General features: G+C 60.4%; 1 protein-coding gene across 1 annotated transcript; it reads left to right on the top strand.

Annotated features, from left to right (window-relative positions):
* Positions 1-1,367: 1,367 nt before the first annotated feature.
* On the top strand, positions 1,368-15,210 carry GPR20 (G protein-coupled receptor 20). The gene is made up of 2 exons (XM_073018660.1): positions 1,368-1,453; positions 10,920-15,210. The coding sequence occupies exon 2, from the start codon at positions 10,944-10,946 to the stop codon at positions 12,021-12,023; it is 1,080 nt and encodes a 359-aa protein (XP_072874761.1). The 5' UTR covers positions 1,368-1,453; positions 10,920-10,943; the 3' UTR covers positions 12,024-15,210.
* The last annotated feature ends 560 nt before the right edge of the window (positions 15,211-15,770 follow it).

Here is a 15,770-nt window from a genome sequence, read left to right as displayed (position 1 = left end):
CTAAAACAGACATGACAATGTTTTAAAGGAGATAATTACAGCCTGTGGGCTCAGCCCTGCAGCAGCAGGGAGGCTGCTCCAAAGTAAACAAACCCTCCTCTCCCAGAACTATCAATGGCTCCCCATTGCAGCACTCTGGTACCCATAGAGGCTGCTGAGACTCAGTGTGGAAGTCCCCTGCCCACTCCCAGCTTTGCTCCCCAGGAAGTATTCTGATGGCCTCCTGTCCCTCTGCCCATCTGGGCTGCCTGCCTCCCATTATACCTCCCTCTTCCCCCTCCAGGAAGCCTTCCCAGACTGCATCCCTCCCCAGCAGGCTGCGTTAGGACCCCACCTACTCTCTCTTGTTGTTCTGCATTGCAACCAGCCTGAGCTTGGGGACGCCCAGTGCCTCCTCTGGGGAGCCTTCCCTGAGTCTCCGGTGTGCAGCACAACCCACTCAGCAGGCCCTCGGCGCTCAGGTGGCTTGAAGATTAAAGTGTGAGTGTGAACAGAAGCACATGGGATGGGAAAGAGAGGAGATGGCGCTCTCGGCAGAGGAGACAGTACACGGTCCCAACCACTCCTCGACAACCCTGCTGCCACCCCAGGCTGGCCACAAGGCCTCCCGACTCTGAGGCTGTCTAGGGGGAGGGGCCCTCCAGCAGCCCTCTGGGATCAAGCATGTCAATGAGCTCACACTTCCTCCAGCACTGAGGTCCAGGAGCCATGCACTCTCCCCACCTGCTGGCCTGGGTCACGTCCAGGTCTTTCCCACACACCCAACCCCATATGCCACGTGCCGCCAGTGCGTGGGTGCAAACAGAGGCCCAGATGCCAGGTGTGCAGGCTCTCGGTCATGGGCACACATGGACACAGCCAGACCCAGGACACATGCAAAACAGAGAACCATGCAGGAACCTAGGCTTGCGTGGGCTGAAGCCTCCGTGCACATGCCCCCTCCCGGGAAGGAACCTGGGCTTTCATGTGTTCCCACCTCCTGCCCCGTACACAGCACACACGAGTGCCAGTCACCCTCTCCTGGATGGTGCAGCTGAGGCTCAGCCCCTTCGTGCCTCAGTTTCCCACTTCCTGCCCCGCACACGACACACACAAGTGTCAGCCACCATCTCTTGGATGGTGCAGCTGAGGCTCAGCCCCTCTGTGCCTCAGTTTCCCCTTCTGTCTCCAGTGGGTGTGGGGACTCTGGCGCCCCAGGCCCCTCCATGCCTCAGTTTCCCCTTCTGTCTCCAGTGGGTGTGGGGACTCTGGTGCCCCAGGCACCCTCCCTCGGGCTCTGAGCCTCGGCTCCTCCTGGGGGCGGGGAAGGAGCCTGCCCCGCCCCCACCCTGCCTTTGCCCAAAAGGAGCCCCAAGCGCTGGCCTGACGTCAGGCCCTAGGAAGGCGAGGTCCAGGCTGCATGCAGAGCTGAGAGCTGAGGACTCACATCTCCAGCCTGCCCGAGTGAAGCACGGTAAGTGCCCCTGTAGGCTGGCCCCAGCCTCCCTCTCCCCAGCTCCCCTAGACAGGAGGCTCCTGAGCTGCTCCCTGCTGGGGTTCTCACTCCCAGCCAAGCAGGAGTGGGAAGGGAAGGGCAAAGAAACTGCCTCCAGATCCAGTCTGGGGAGAGCTCAGAGCAGGTCCTGCCTGACAGGGAGCCATTTCTCAGATGAGAAAATGGAGACCCGAGGGAGAACGCAGGCGCGAGCTGGGCCGGCTGCATAAGCGGGAGCTGGCTGCCCACCCAGTTCTGGATTTCATTCATTCACTCACTCATCCCTCCATTCAACACTCATCCCAGAGCTGGGTCTCGGTTTCCTCACCTGGCCAGGCAGCAGGGTTGCCCACAGGCCAGGCCAGGGACAGAGCTGGGGGACCTCAGAGGCTCTTGGGCAGGCTCTGGGGCCTCGGCCACCACCACCCCACAGCTGGGGCAGGGCAATGGTGAAGGCTTTGTAGACACGGGCTCCAACGCCATGCTCCCTCTTCAGAGTGCCCGTCCTGCCATCCCACAGCTCAGGCCCTCTGCAGCAGCCTTGGTGCTTTCTCTACCCCTTAGGGGTGGGGAAACTGAGGCCCAGGGAAGGCTTGCTTGCCAGCCCCCAATGTGGACCTGGAAGCTGGCTCCAGCCCCGCGAAGCTCGCGCTGGGGCTGCGCTGTGAGAAGGCGGCGGGACAGGGTCCCGAGGGGGCAGCGGGCTGGGAACTGGCCAGCAGCCAGGGTGCTGGCGGGGCAGACGCGGAGCAGCTGGTGACCTCGCAGGACAGGGAATGCACCCCACAGGAGGCTGGGCCTGTCCACTTGCCCTGTCTTCTTCCTCCAACAGCTGGCCGTCCTGGGGCTTCCCTCCCCTCTCCCCACAGGACTCATCCAGTCGCTGGGCTCCGGGGTGGTCTGCTGTGTGGCCGTGGGCAAGTGGCTGCCCCTCTCTGAGCCACATGGTGCGGGCCCATCAGCAAAGGTGGGGTCTGTGGCTGGAGAGCCGGGCGTGGGGGTCATGCAGTTTGGACCGTTTCTGAGCAGCTCCTGGGGTCCACAGGGGTGGTCTCGTCTTCTTGTTAAGTAGTGTTAGCATCTCCTCTTTATAGATGAGGAAACTGAGGCTCAAAGAGATCAGAGGGGTCTTTTAAAATCATTTGCTCAGTCACTCAGCAGTGACTCAGTGACTCCGAGGGGCCAGCCGAGGCCAGGGCCCCTGAGGCACTCCAGTTCAGTGAGGGAGGCACAACCAACAGGAAAGCAGGGACGTAGGGAACTGCGCATGGCAGGGCACTGCAAAGGGAGCAGGCGGTGCAGGTGTGCGGGGCTGTGGGCTCAGGAGGGCCTCCCTGAGGAGGGACGTCCGGGCCTAAAGAAGCTTAAGTTGACCCCTCACCATACGTCCAGAAGCCCTCCCCACACCCCTGGCGTCTCACACAGCCCTGAACACAGACTCTCCTTCCCACCTCTGTCCCTTCATGCTCACTGTGCCCTTCCCGCTGCCAGGAACACTGCTCCCTCTGATCCTCCCGAGGTCCATCCCAGCCGTGACCAGTCACCTCTCACCCTACCCCGAACTGTGAGATCGGAAAGGTGGGGCCAGGTCTGCCTGGGACCCCTTTGTGCTCCCAGCTATGGGGTCTAAGTCCCGGTCTGACACCTCCAAACTGCACGGGGCCGTGTGGCCTGGGGCCTCTGATTCCCTCCGCACACAGGGCTGGGCACAGCAGAAGGCTGATCCCGGGCACTGGGACAAAGGGCCAGCAGGCAGATTGAGGCGGAGCTCAGCCCCTCCTGCACCCCAGCTGGGTGAGCCCGGGCACATGACTTAGCCCCTCTGTATTAGTTTCCCACAGGCACAGTGGGGCTGGAAGCACCCACTCGGGGCATCTTGAGGGAAGTCAATCAGACCCTGGGAAGGATGAGCCCAGCAGGTGCCCTTCGAATTGCGGGATCAGAGCTCTCCCCCGGGGCAGGGGCATCCAGGGCACTAGGGCGTCAGAGGGGCTCAGGGAGGGCCCTGTGGGACAGTGACTGTGGGTGCCTGGAGCCTTCACCAGGTGGCACAGGCAGAGAAACAGCATTCCAGGCAGAGGAACAGCACATGCAGAGGGAACAGGCTGAGAGGACCAGGCTGAGGATCTTCAGGCAAAAGGACCAGGCTGAGGCCAGGCAGGTGTACATGACAGAATATGCCCATTCCAGCAGCTGCTGGAGAGGCTGAGGCTGGGGAGGGGATTTCAGGGGCTACTGCAGCTACAGCTATCCCAGCTAGAGGAGAGCAATGAACCTGGTGATGGAGAGGCAGGGAGGGGCCGGCAGGTGACATGTAGTACCTCCAACTGGCCATGCCCCTCCCAGAGACACTGGTGTTTCCGTCAAAGCCACGGTCTCAGCAAAAGCGTTCTCAGCTGGTGGAACTGAGGCAGAGTCGTGCCAGATGGGGCCCAGGCGTCCTTCCCCACAGAGCTCAGTCCGTGCCCACCAGCGACATCTCTCTCTGCACGGGGTGGAGGGAGCCCTGGCTTGTAGGTGTGGGGGCTGGGGAGAAAGACTTAGCTTCTGGCCAGGGCCACCTGGGACCTGCTAGGTGACCTGGGGTGAGTCTGACCCCCTTTGGAGAGCTCAGCAAGCACCCACCTGCCTCTGGGTTGAAGAAACAGAGGCTCAGACTTTGTCAAAAACAGCAGGTGATACATTCAAAAGCAGATGCTGCCAAACCAAGAATAATCATAAAAATAAACAGGCAGACAGTTCCCCCAGTCATGGCTATTTTAGCCCTGGAAGGCAATGAGGGCCACCCCGTCTGGGGTGCAGGCTCAAGCACACACAGACCCGTGGGCACACATGCGGCCTCAGGGCCTCGAGAATCCCCTTGGGCACAAACTCCTGGTCCAGAGATGCCTAATCCAGCCCCTCTCTCCCCAGCCTGCGTTGCGCTCCACTCTGGCCTGCACTGGGTCCTGCCAGCTTACCTGGGTCTGATTCCCAGCCCCACCAGCTCCATACTGGGTAACCGTGAGGACGCCACTCACCCCTCTGGGCCTCCGGTTCCTCATCTGTAACAGCTGGGACTGCTGTGTGGATGCTGAGAACCCCTCTGTGGGGAAAAGGCTGGGCCCATCCTCCACACCTCCACAGGCAGCACACAGGGTCCTGAGCCAGACCCCCAGGCAGGCTCAACAGTCACCCTGGGCCACCTGCTGCCCTGGGGCCAGGGCCACTCTGCTGCCTGGTCTCACATGTGGCAGGACGGAGGCAGACAGGCTGCTGGGCAGCCAAGAGAGAACTCCCAGGTTGGGGGGTGGGTTTGAGAGGAGCCCAGGGAAGTAAGGACACAGCCCTCCCCACACACCTGCCAAGGAGGGAGGCTGGCATGACCCTGGTGCCACCCTGGAGACCTATGGGTAGGTGCCAGCACCCCAAGTCCGGGGATCTGGCCTTCCATGGCCAGGTGCCCAGCAGAAATTCAACAAGCTGTGGGTGGGGGCAGGGAGGCAGCAGCCCCCATCAGTGCTCTGGGCACGGAGCAGTGGTGTGACCATTGGGATGTATGGAGCAGGAATCCCCGGGGAGAGGACAAGGTCAAATAACTTTCATGCTCGATGCTCATTCCTACCCCTTGGAAGGTTCCCAGGACTGTGAGCTTCACAAAGGCTCTGAGAAGTCCTGTGCTGAGCACACGTGTTGGCCCTGGCCTCTCCCCACCTATGAGCAGGCTGGTCCAGACAGGGCCCCATCCAGGTGCCAAAACCAGGAGCCTCCAGTGCTCCTATGTCACACATCTCCCGTGTTGGGGTATCTGCGGTGTTTCTCACTTAGTCCAGATACCCTGCCTGATTTCATCCATTCATTCAACAAGTATGGTTCCCAAAGTCCCAGCTGAGGGAACTGGGGCCCCCAGTGATGAAATGATTTGCCCGAGGCCTCGAAGGTGGCGGGTGGTAGAACTGGCTTGCAAACCAAAGACCATTGCCATCAAGAGTGGTGATGGGACCAGGTGCAATAGCTCACGCCTGTAATCCCAGTACTTTGGGAGGCCAACGTGGGTGGATCACTTGAGACCAGGAGTTTGAGACTAGCCTGGCCAACACGGTGAAACCCCATCTCTACCAAAAATACAAAAATTAGCCAGGTGTGGCGTGGGCACCTGTAATTCCAGCTACTCCGGAGGCTGAGGCATGAGAATCACTTGAACCCAGGAAATGGAGGTTGCAGTGAGTCAAGATTTCACCACTGCACTCCATCTCCAAAAAAAAAAAACAAAAAAAAAAGAAAAAGCAGCAAGAAAAAGCAGCAAGAAAGAAAAAGTGGTGATGGGGGATAGAGGGTGGGAAGGAATGTAAGTGTAAACACAATGGTCAGAGTGATTGGAACGGGCTTCCTGGAGGAGGTGCCAGCCTTGCTCGGCTGGGAGGACTTGTGGGTAGTGAGGGTGGGGCTGGGAGTGGAAGCCAATTCCCGACCAGTACCAAGACACTAGGTAGGTAGGTTTCAGAAGGGGCCAGGCCAGGTGGCATTCAGGGTGGGGGCAGGCATGGTGAGAAACCAGGCCACACCTTGCCAGCCTTGATGGGGCTTGCTCAGGGCGTTCATGCGGCCGAAGGGGAAGACGGGTGCTGCTCTCTGCCAGGCCGATCTGGGTATGGGCTGGTGGAACAGATGGGAGCCCTGCCCCCACCCACAGCCCTGCCTCGAGATGCTCAGAGTCCAGTGGGGAAGCATGCAGCACACAGCAGCGCCACAGGATGAGTCCCGGGCTTGAGGAAGCGCAGGGTGCCCTGGGAGGACACACCAGGGAGAGGCAGCCCAGGGAGGAAGAAGAAGGCTTCCTTAAGGAGGCAAGTCCAGGGGGAAGGCCTAAAAATGGGCATGAATAAGCCGAAAGGGAGAGAGCAGGAACAGCTTGGGGATGGGCCTGGAGGGCGCGTGGAGTGTTTAGGCCCCACTAGCAGATTTCTCTGCAGAAGCATCAGTCAGGTGCAGTGACTGGAGTGGCGCGTCCCCAGTCCCGCCCAGCAGTCTAGGCCTCAGGCCCCTCCCAGGGAGAATCCCCGAGCCAGCAACAGTCCCACCTTGGAAGGCTGTTTTGCGATGTGATACCTATGGGGAGGGCATGAGAGGCATCCTCCTTCACCCTCTGCCCCCTCCCCTGGAGGAGTCAGCAAAGCCTTAAAAGGCTGGGGCTCTCAGCAGTGTGCCCACCTGGAGGGGCGGGGGCTCTAAGGGTCTGCTCACCTCAAGGGGCAGGCCAGAAACAGAAAAGAAAGAGATGCTGCAGCGCACCTGCCCCTGCCCCACCACACCTGCAGCTGGTGCTCCGTCTCAGCCAAGGCCCAAGACAGCCCTGCAGGGCAGCGTGTCCGGCCATTCCCACTTCACAAGAGGAGAGACTGAGCCTCAGAGAGGACCCACCCAGGTCAGAGCCCTCCCTCCGTGCTGGCAGGGGCAGTGAGTAGTGTGGGAGCTGGACCTGGTCTAGGCTGCTCGCCCACTTGCCCTCTGAGTCCCCCGCTGGCAGCTTGTCCCATCCTTTCATCACTTCCTGTGCCTGAACCCCTACTCTGGGCTGGCACATCAGGACAAGAACCCTCAAGGGAGATTCTATTTTGCCCACTCTACAGATGAGGAAACTGAGGCTCAGAGACTGTAAGGCCACATAGTCCCTTCAGAGATGGAGTCAGGCTTTGGCAGGGCCATCCAGGCCAGAGCCAGGGCTCCATGGCCACACTCCAGGTCCCCACCCTGCCGGGTCTCCACTCACTGACTCTCAGCCCTGGAGAGCAGGCCCTTGTTCCCTCTGTTCTGTCCCCAAGGAAGTACTTGTGTGTGGGTAGGGAGCAGAGCAGGCCTGGGCCATTGGGGAAGAGAAACCTCCCAGCCCTGGCACAGCCTCCAGGCCCTGAGCCCCAGTACCATGGCAGCACAGTCAGGACATGGTGCCAGCCCCTGCCTACGGGGCTCTGGCCAGTTGGCCCCAGCCATGGAGTCTGCTGTCTCAGACAGGCCCACGGTACCTGCCAGGAAAGAGGGAGGAGACAGGGCCATCTCCCCCACACCCAGGTTTGGCTTAGGGAAACTGGGCTTGAGGACAGGGCCCTGCCTCCCCTCTCTGGCCAGCTCTGAGGGTAAGACTATGCCTCTGCCCTCAGTCCAGGCTCCCAGGGTGAGGCAGAGCTGTGGAAGGCACAAGTGACCCCATTTAGCAGATGAGGACGATCAGGCTCACTGACCAGGCCCAGGTCTCGGCTGAGGGAGTGGCAGAGCTGGACTCAAACCTGGGTCTCTGTGCTGGTGACTGCGTGTCACCTGGGCCCTCCAGAGAGCAGAGTCTGTGCCTCTTCCGAAGGCAGAGCCAGGCAGTCCCGGGAGGGGCAGAACCTTCTCCTTTCCCTAGTCGCTCCCCAGGGGGCCACTTCCATGGGCCCATGAAGGGTCTGGAGTCCCCGCCTGCATTCCTCCTCCTTCTGAACAAAGAGGGTGGTGAATGGGAGCCCCAGAGAGGCCCCTTAATAATCGAATTGGGACATCCGTCACTGTGGGAGGCAGGTGGGGACTGACAATATGGAGACAGAGACAGCCAGACCAAGCTGGGAGAGGAGGGCAGAGACAGGGACAGAAGGTCTGGGCCGAGGGCCCAGGTCGTGGTTGGGATCAGGGCTCAGAGTGCCACAGGAATCAACGCCCATTGTGCTATCAGTTTTTGTTGTTGTTGTTGTTGTTTTTGTTTTGTTTTTTGTTTTTTTTTTGAGATGGAGTCTTGCTCATCTTCCAGGCTGGAGTGCAGTGGCGCGATCTCGGCTCACTGCAAGCTCCGCCTCCCGGGTTCATGCCATTCTCCTGTCTCAGCTTCCCGAGTAGCTGGGACTACAGGCGCCTGCCACCGCACCCGGCTAATTTTTTGTATTTTTAGCAGAGACAGGGTTTCACCGTGTTAGCCAAGATGGTCTCGATCTCCTGACCTTGTGATCCGCCCGCCTCAGCCTCCCAAAGTGCTGGGATTACAGGCGTGAGCCACCGCGCTCGGCCCCATTGTGCTATTAGGATTGGGGTCAGTGTGTGACCAGGGTCAGGCTCAGAGTGGGACAGGGATCGAGGTTCATCACCTTACTGGGATCATGGCTCAGTGTGTCACCAAGATGAGGGCTCAGCTTTGTTTGTGATCAGGGTCAGACCCTTAGTGTTGGGAATCAGTGCATGCTTTGCTAGCTCCCTCTCCTCACCATTGTGGCCTCTGGGGTGTCCGGCACATTCTGCCCATCCCCCAGCTCCAGAGGCCGCAGAGCCCCCACATCCCTAGCCAGGACCCCAACACCTCAGCGTTGTTGGTGAGTCTGATGGGCTGGCCCTGGGGAGTTTTCTGGGAGGGCAGAAACCCCAGGGGCCAGCGTCACCCTGGGACTCGCTCCCAGAGGAAATGTTCTGTGTTGTTTACGATTTCTCTCTAATTGGGACACTAATATAGGCCCCGTACAGACAAATTGGAAAAGCAAAAGGCACACAGAAAGGAATCCCAAAATAGTTTTTTGGCCTTGCAGTCCCTCAGTCCAGCTGCGGAGCCTCCTGGACCTTTTCTGACAGTGTTTCATCCACAGCAGAGGAGGGACCCATCTCCTTCCGGGGACCTTCTGGGGCTCCTGAAGCCCACAGCCCCGAGACGCCAGGTTCCCAGCCCCCATGTGCCCAGCCTCCTCCCCTCCCCTGGCTGCCTGCTGTGCCCCAAACCCCCTGACTCTGGTGGCCCACCAGGGCTGAGGGAGGACTGATCTATTCATCCAACAAATGCACCCATCAATGCCCGCGTCTCAGGACCTGGGGATAGAGAGCTTGCTTGCAGTCGGGGGGAGCTGGGAGCTGAGCCTGGGCTCTTGTGTGGTAGGGGTGGCAGGAGGGGCTGGACACAGGCTTGGGCAGCACTTGTCTCCTCCCAGCAGCCTCCAGGGTAGCATGCACCCGGGGCTGGGGTCCCAGAGGCAGAGGGCATGCCGGGTGACCTCATGCAGGCACTGACCTCTCTGACCCTGAGGAAGAAGGTGGCCGCCGACTGGAGGGACCTGGCCCTCTGAAAGCAAGAGTTCTTTGCTGCCCTGAGCCAGGCCAGGGGCTGTCTGAAGTCAGGGCTCATTGTTCCCCAGGGTTGGGATGGGGCCACGCACTGGTCAGAGGGAGTGGCGGGGCGCAGGGTGTTTACAGCAGGCAGCCACCAGGAGGGGAAGGGGCAAGGGTCCTCCCTTCTCCAGCAGGTGGAGGAGGGGCACTGTGCAGAAGAAACAGCCCACGAGCCTCCCCACCCTCCCTTACCCCAAAGGCTTCTCCTTTCTCCTGAAAAAGCCAGAATTGCCCTTATTTGGAGGGTCAACCCAGCTCTAGGGTGGGGGTAGGGCCGTTAACCCTTCATTTATAAATAGAGGGATAAATCACTGCCGAGTTAAACACGCCAGGGCAGGAACATAAACAGAGTGGGTGGCTCCGGCACAGCCCCTCGCCCGCTCCCCACCCCGGCCCCCCTGCCCAGGCCAGACGGGAGCTTGCTGTTTATTTGACTCACACCCTGGCTCCAGGCTTCAGCCCCAGCCAGCCACCCCACAGGGGCCTCTGTCTCCTTTTCTGTGGGTTGGGGGGATTATAGGGTGCCTGCCTCTCAGGGACAGTAGGAGCCTGGGGTGCCCAGTGGGACTGGACCTTGGCTCCCATCCAGCCCCACTGGACAGTCTAGTTCCCTTTGTGAAGGCCCCTCATGAGGACCCCCGTCCAGGGCATTGACCTGACGCTGGCCTGGGGGGAGGGGAGAACAGATGGGTGGTCCCGGAGGTTGGGGGCCATGACGGCGGATGTGGGGACAGGGGAGTGGGCAGGGCAGTCAGAGGTCCCCACCACCAGCAAGGCTCTGGCCCAGCAGAACTGGTTCCTCGGCCACCAACTCTGCTGGTGCTGCTGTGCTGACCCGCTTGCTTCATCACCCCATCAGCAACGCCATCACAGTCACATAGATGAGGAAGCAGGTAGAGAGGCTACGTGGCCTACTGAGCACGCACACTAGTCAGTGGCACAGCTGGGGCTGGAGCCAGGCCCTGGAACTGCACACTGGAGCCCCATGGTCGTGCCCTTATCAGCTCTCCATCTTGAGGACAGCCCTGCACTGCACATGTTTCCACCTCCTCCTCCTGCCAGGACGGTCGCAGAAACCTCCACATTTTGTCAAGGCTCCATGCTGGCCAGTGCCAGGGCTGGAATTTGAACCCGTGTCTGAATCTGAAAGCCTGTGCCTTTTCTGCTGACGTCCGAGGCTCCCTCTGGGCAGAGCCAAGGGAGCAGGCATTTGAGGCCCCGGACCAGGCGAGGGCATGGAGGTGGGGGCTGCTGGGTGTACAGGGGCAGATGGCCTGGCTGAGTTCCGGGCCTCAGGGCAGGGCTTAAGGCCAGGCTGGCGCCTGGGGTGACCTGGTCTCCTTGCTTCCAGGCCTGGGGTGTGCAGGCTGCCGTCATGCCCTCTGTGTCTCCAGTGGGGCCCTCGGCCGGGGCAGTCCCCAATGCCACCGCAGTGACAACAGTGTGGACCAATGCCAGCGGGCTGGAGGTACCCCTGTTCCACCTGTTTGCCCGGCTGGACGAGGAGCTGCATGGCACCTTCCCGGGCCTGTGGCTGGCGCTGATGGCAGTGCACGGAGCCATCTTCCTGGTGGGGCTGGTGCTCAACGGGCTGGCGCTGTACGTCTTCTGCTGCCGCACCCAGGCCAAGACACCATCAGTCATCTACACCATCAACCTGGTGGTGACCGATCTGCTGGTGGGGCTGTCCCTGCCCACACGCTTCGCTGTGTACTACGGCGCCAGGGGCTGCCTGCACTGCGCCTTCCCGCACGTCCTAGGTTACTTCCTCAACATGCACTGCTCCATCCTCTTCCTCACCTGCATCTGTGTGGACCGCTACCTGGCCATCGTGCGGCCCGAAGGCTCCCGCCGCTGCCGCCAGCCTGCCTGTGCCAGGGCCGTGTGCGCCTTTGTGTGGCTGGCCGCCGGTGCTGTGACCCTGTCGGTGCTGGGCATGACGGGCGGCCGGCCCTGCTGCCGTGTCTTCGCGCTGACTGTTCTGGAGTTCCTTCTGCCCCTGCTGGTCATCAGCGTGTTCACCGGCCGTATCATGTGTGCACTGTCGCGGCCAGGTCTTCTCCGCCAGGGCCGCCAGCGCCGCGTGCGGGCCATGCAGCTCCTGCTCACGGTGCTCATCATCTTTCTCGTCTGCTTCACGCCCTTCCATGCCCGCCAGGTGGCCGTGGCGCTGTGGCCTGACATGCCACACCACACAAGCCTTGTGGTCTACCACGTGGCCGTGACCCTCAGCAGCCTCAACAGCTGCATGGACCCCATCGTCTACTGCTTCGTCACCAGTGGCTTCCAGGCCACCGTCCGCGGCCTCTTCGGCCAGCACAGAGGAGAGCGTGAGCCCAGCAGCGGTGATGTGGTCAGCATGCACAGGAGCTCCAAGGGCTCGGGTCGTCATCACATCCTCAGTGCTGGCCCTCATGCCCTCACCCAGGCCCTGGCCAATGGGCCCGAGGCTTAGTCAGCAGGGCTCATGCCAGGGGCTGAAGGTCGGGGCTATCTGGGCATGCCAGCCTGGACACCCACCATGCCAGGGGTGGCAATCGGTTTCATCTCGATTGATTGGTGATGGCTACCCAGAGCACCGCATTGAGTCTAAGGCCACTGTGCTGTGGTTGATTAGCAATGTCTGCCACTGGCTCCAGCTGGGATGTGGCGGCCTGAATGCCAGTGATTTGCTGTTCCTGGGGTATCGCACGTCCACGGAAAACTCACAGGGGTAGACAGGAGCTGCTCCTCACTTTGGCCAGTTTGTCTCCAGAAGGAGTTCCTCAGAAAAAAGGACAAAGTGATTGATTAGAAGGATGAGATGAAAAAGAAAAAAGAAAAAAGGACAAAGATTATTTAGGTACTCGGAATTCCCAAGAGAGTTAACAACAACAATGCTCCCTCCAACACCCACACAGAAGGAAAAACAAGGACAGAAAGGACAGAAAGCAAAGGCCAGGGAGCATTAATGTTGCATTAATGGAGGTGTGGGGGAGTGCATGTCTCTGCAAGACCCCCCCTCACCTGAGGCCTCCGTGAATTGCACGATAGAACAGCAGACACACACAGGCCGCTCTGCTGTGAGCAAGCACTTTGATATCTGGGTTGACACTTGAACCCGCAACAACCCACAAAGAACAGGCGATTTTTCATCCATTTCTTGGGGCTGGAGGGGTCAAGTGACACACACAGGGGCCACAGCTGGGAAATGGCAGGGTCAGAATGAAAACCAGCCCCACCTCCTCCAGTGCCCTTGCACCTCCTTCCACAGAGACTGCACCATCTTCCCAAAGCCCTCACTCTAGGAATAGCCTCAGAACGGCCCACCTGCTGCCCCAGGCAGATGGCAGTGCTCACTGTCCCATCCTATGGGTAAGAAAACCAAGAACGAAGTCACACAGCAACGAACCCAGGCATGCCGGGTTGCAGCCACCATCTCCCCATGCAAAGAGCCATTTTTCTCCCCTTGGGGGGCAGAGAGGTCGTGACCAGCTGCTCTGGCCCAGCTCACTATGCATCCCCCTGCCTTCACTAGGGAGGGAGCTTTTCTCTGGCTGGGGCCTCTGGTCATCTGCTCGGAGCTGGACTCCAGGATTGCCTCCCTTTGTACCTTCTGCCGAGTGTCCAAGATCCCAACCCTTTCGGGACTGGTGTATGGGGAAGGGGGCCTGTGGCGACGGAGAGGAGTGTGGGGCATCCCTGGCACTTCTGGCTCCGAGGCCCTGCCATCATACCTGGCCATAGCCACTGAAGCAGGCGAGATGGGCTTGGGTCCCCAGGCAAGGCCTTTGGCTACAGAGAAGTCCTATACACTCAGGGTGACTGTGGCCTGTGTGGCTGCGAGCAGGAGGGGGAGGAGGAGGAAAAGACTGGGGCTCCCCGACTCGGCTCGAGGCAGAGTCTCCTATCCCCAGTTTAGGGTCCTGGACTTTGTATCCCCGTGTTACAAATGAGGAAACTGAGGCTCAGAGGGAGAAAGGGGCTTACCAAGGTCATAGAGTGAGTGTCTGAGTCATCCAAGGCCAGTACTGTCCTCACCAACCCCAACTGTGGCCATGTGGGGCAGCTGGGGTGGGGGGTGCTGGCCCAGAGGAGGCAGAGGCGTGCCCAGCAAGGTGGTGGAACTGCCAGGGCTGCTTCCTTCCTGGGTCCAGATGTCCAAGAAACAGTGGGTATCGCCATGGCCACCAGCATTCTTGACACTTACCAGGCACCAGGCACAATTCTGGAACCTTCCCCCAGCCCCTAGCTCTTTGGCGTGGTTCAGAGAGGGGCTGTGGCTTACTAGGGATGCAGGGTTCCACAAGGCAGAGGGGTCCAGAAAGGAGGCGGCTGGGGGACGGGGCTGTGCATGCAGAAAAACCCCACTGACCCCAGGAGCAACCTTCATGGCGGCTTTCAGGCAAGCAGGCACCAATGGCAAGCGAGCCGCCATTCCCAGGGCTGCGAGTCGGCACCCACGTGGTCACGCATCTAGAGCTAAGGAGCTCTAGGTCAGGGCTCAGGTGTCCTGCTCAGCCCAAGCCCAGCTGCGGGCGTCTCTTCCAGGCTCATGTGGCCCAGCAGTCCCTGAATGGCCTTGCTCCTCTGAGACCCTCCCCCCGCCGCCACGCTCACAAGTCATCCAGGGCCAGGGACTCTGGACTCCACTCCTCCAGGGGCTGTGGGTCCTCCTGCTCCATCTTAGGGGGTGCCCAAAGCCCCAGAGACTACCTGCTGGCTCCCACTCCTGCCCCTCAAGCAAGCTCTGCACGTGGCCTGGGGTATGACACCCCTCTGCCCTTGGTCCCACACTGTGCTGTGAAGATCCCTCCAGGCCGGGGCCGCAAGGAGACAGGGGGCAGCGGGAAGGGGTGCTCAGGCGAGGGGGAATGGCCTGGGCAAAGGTGAGGCCGAGCGTTGCCTCGCTGGGGCCAGTGAAGGGCCTTCCGTGCAGCTTCCCGGCCCCCATCCCCCTGCCAGTGTTTCCTGCCCCTCCTCCTCCAGTGTTCCCTTGGGCCTTCAGCTTCCCCGTCAGTGCCCCCCAACCTGGCTCCATTCCTGGTTGTCACTCTAACTCATGCTGAAGGGTGAATGGCTGACACTCAAGGACTGCTGTGCTCAAAGAGGCAGGGCTTGCAGTTTTTCTGGAACAATCCCTGTCTTCAGGCAGAGGGCTCTCTAAGGCGGGTGAGCCAGGTCCCCCTCTTTGTCCCCATGCCTGAAATCCCATCATTCAACTTGGGTTCCTCGGGCCTCAGAGGCTTCTCAGACTGCAAGAGGCCAGGAGGGGAAGGAGCTCCCCTGATAGGCAAGCCTCAATTTCTCCACACCCTACTCCTCTTTCTCCTCTCCTCAGCCTTATAGCTGGAGGGCAGGGGGCTGAGGGAGGGGGCACCCCAATGCCCTGGACTGCCCCACAGCTTCCCCAGCCGCTTGCTTTCTCCTCCTGATGGCTGGCTCCTTCCCACTTCAGCCTCCACTGTGCCCTCCTCTGAGCCCCAGGAGCTTCAAAAGTCAGACCAAGACTGTCCTTGGTCCCACAGGGGCAGAGGTGAGATCTGTGCGCGCCCCCTCTCCACACTTTCATGGGGACAGAGCATGACATTTTTGCGCCCCCTCCCCACGATCCCCCTTTCCGGATTTTTAAAATGCCCCAGTGACGTGAAATGGTGTGTGTATTTATATCCGACATCAACAATCTCCTTCACGAGATGGCCTTGTCCGGAATTAAAGCTGTTTATTCTATTCTTGTCCACGACTCTGCTCCTGTGCTGGTGGGGGGCATGGAGCTGGCGGAGGGTATGGAGCAGGGTGGCGGCCCTACACACGCTCCAACTCCGTGTCCTGCGGACCAGCAGGGCTCCACAGGGAGGCAGCGACGGTGCTTTCGTGGTTTTGTCATCCCTGCTGGGAGGCAGATTTAGGGGCCTTGAGCTCCGCCCAGCTCTGATGGGCAGTGGATGGAGGGGGCACAAGTGGCTGACTTGCCAGCAGGGTATGGGCACAGCAGCTTGGGTGGGGGTTGGCACAGACCAGCAGAACAAGGGGGCTCCATCCCTGATCCCAACCCTGCCTACCCAGGGCAAAGACATGGAGGTGGGTGAGGCAGCCAGACCACCCACAGCCACTGAGTCTCCTATCGTATCAGCAGAGATATGGCCTAGAAGGAGAGGGAGCAGATGGGTCGGCTGCTCCGACACCCCAGGGAGAGGGGGACTGGCCTTCTTGTGGGCCTACT

The sequence above is a fragment of the Chlorocebus sabaeus genome, chromosome 8, assembly GCF_047675955.1.
Source record: "Chlorocebus sabaeus isolate Y175 chromosome 8, mChlSab1.0.hap1, whole genome shotgun sequence".
Lineage (NCBI taxonomy): Eukaryota > Metazoa > Chordata > Mammalia > Primates > Cercopithecidae > Chlorocebus > Chlorocebus sabaeus.
This window is presented reverse-complemented; position numbering and strand designations above follow the sequence as displayed.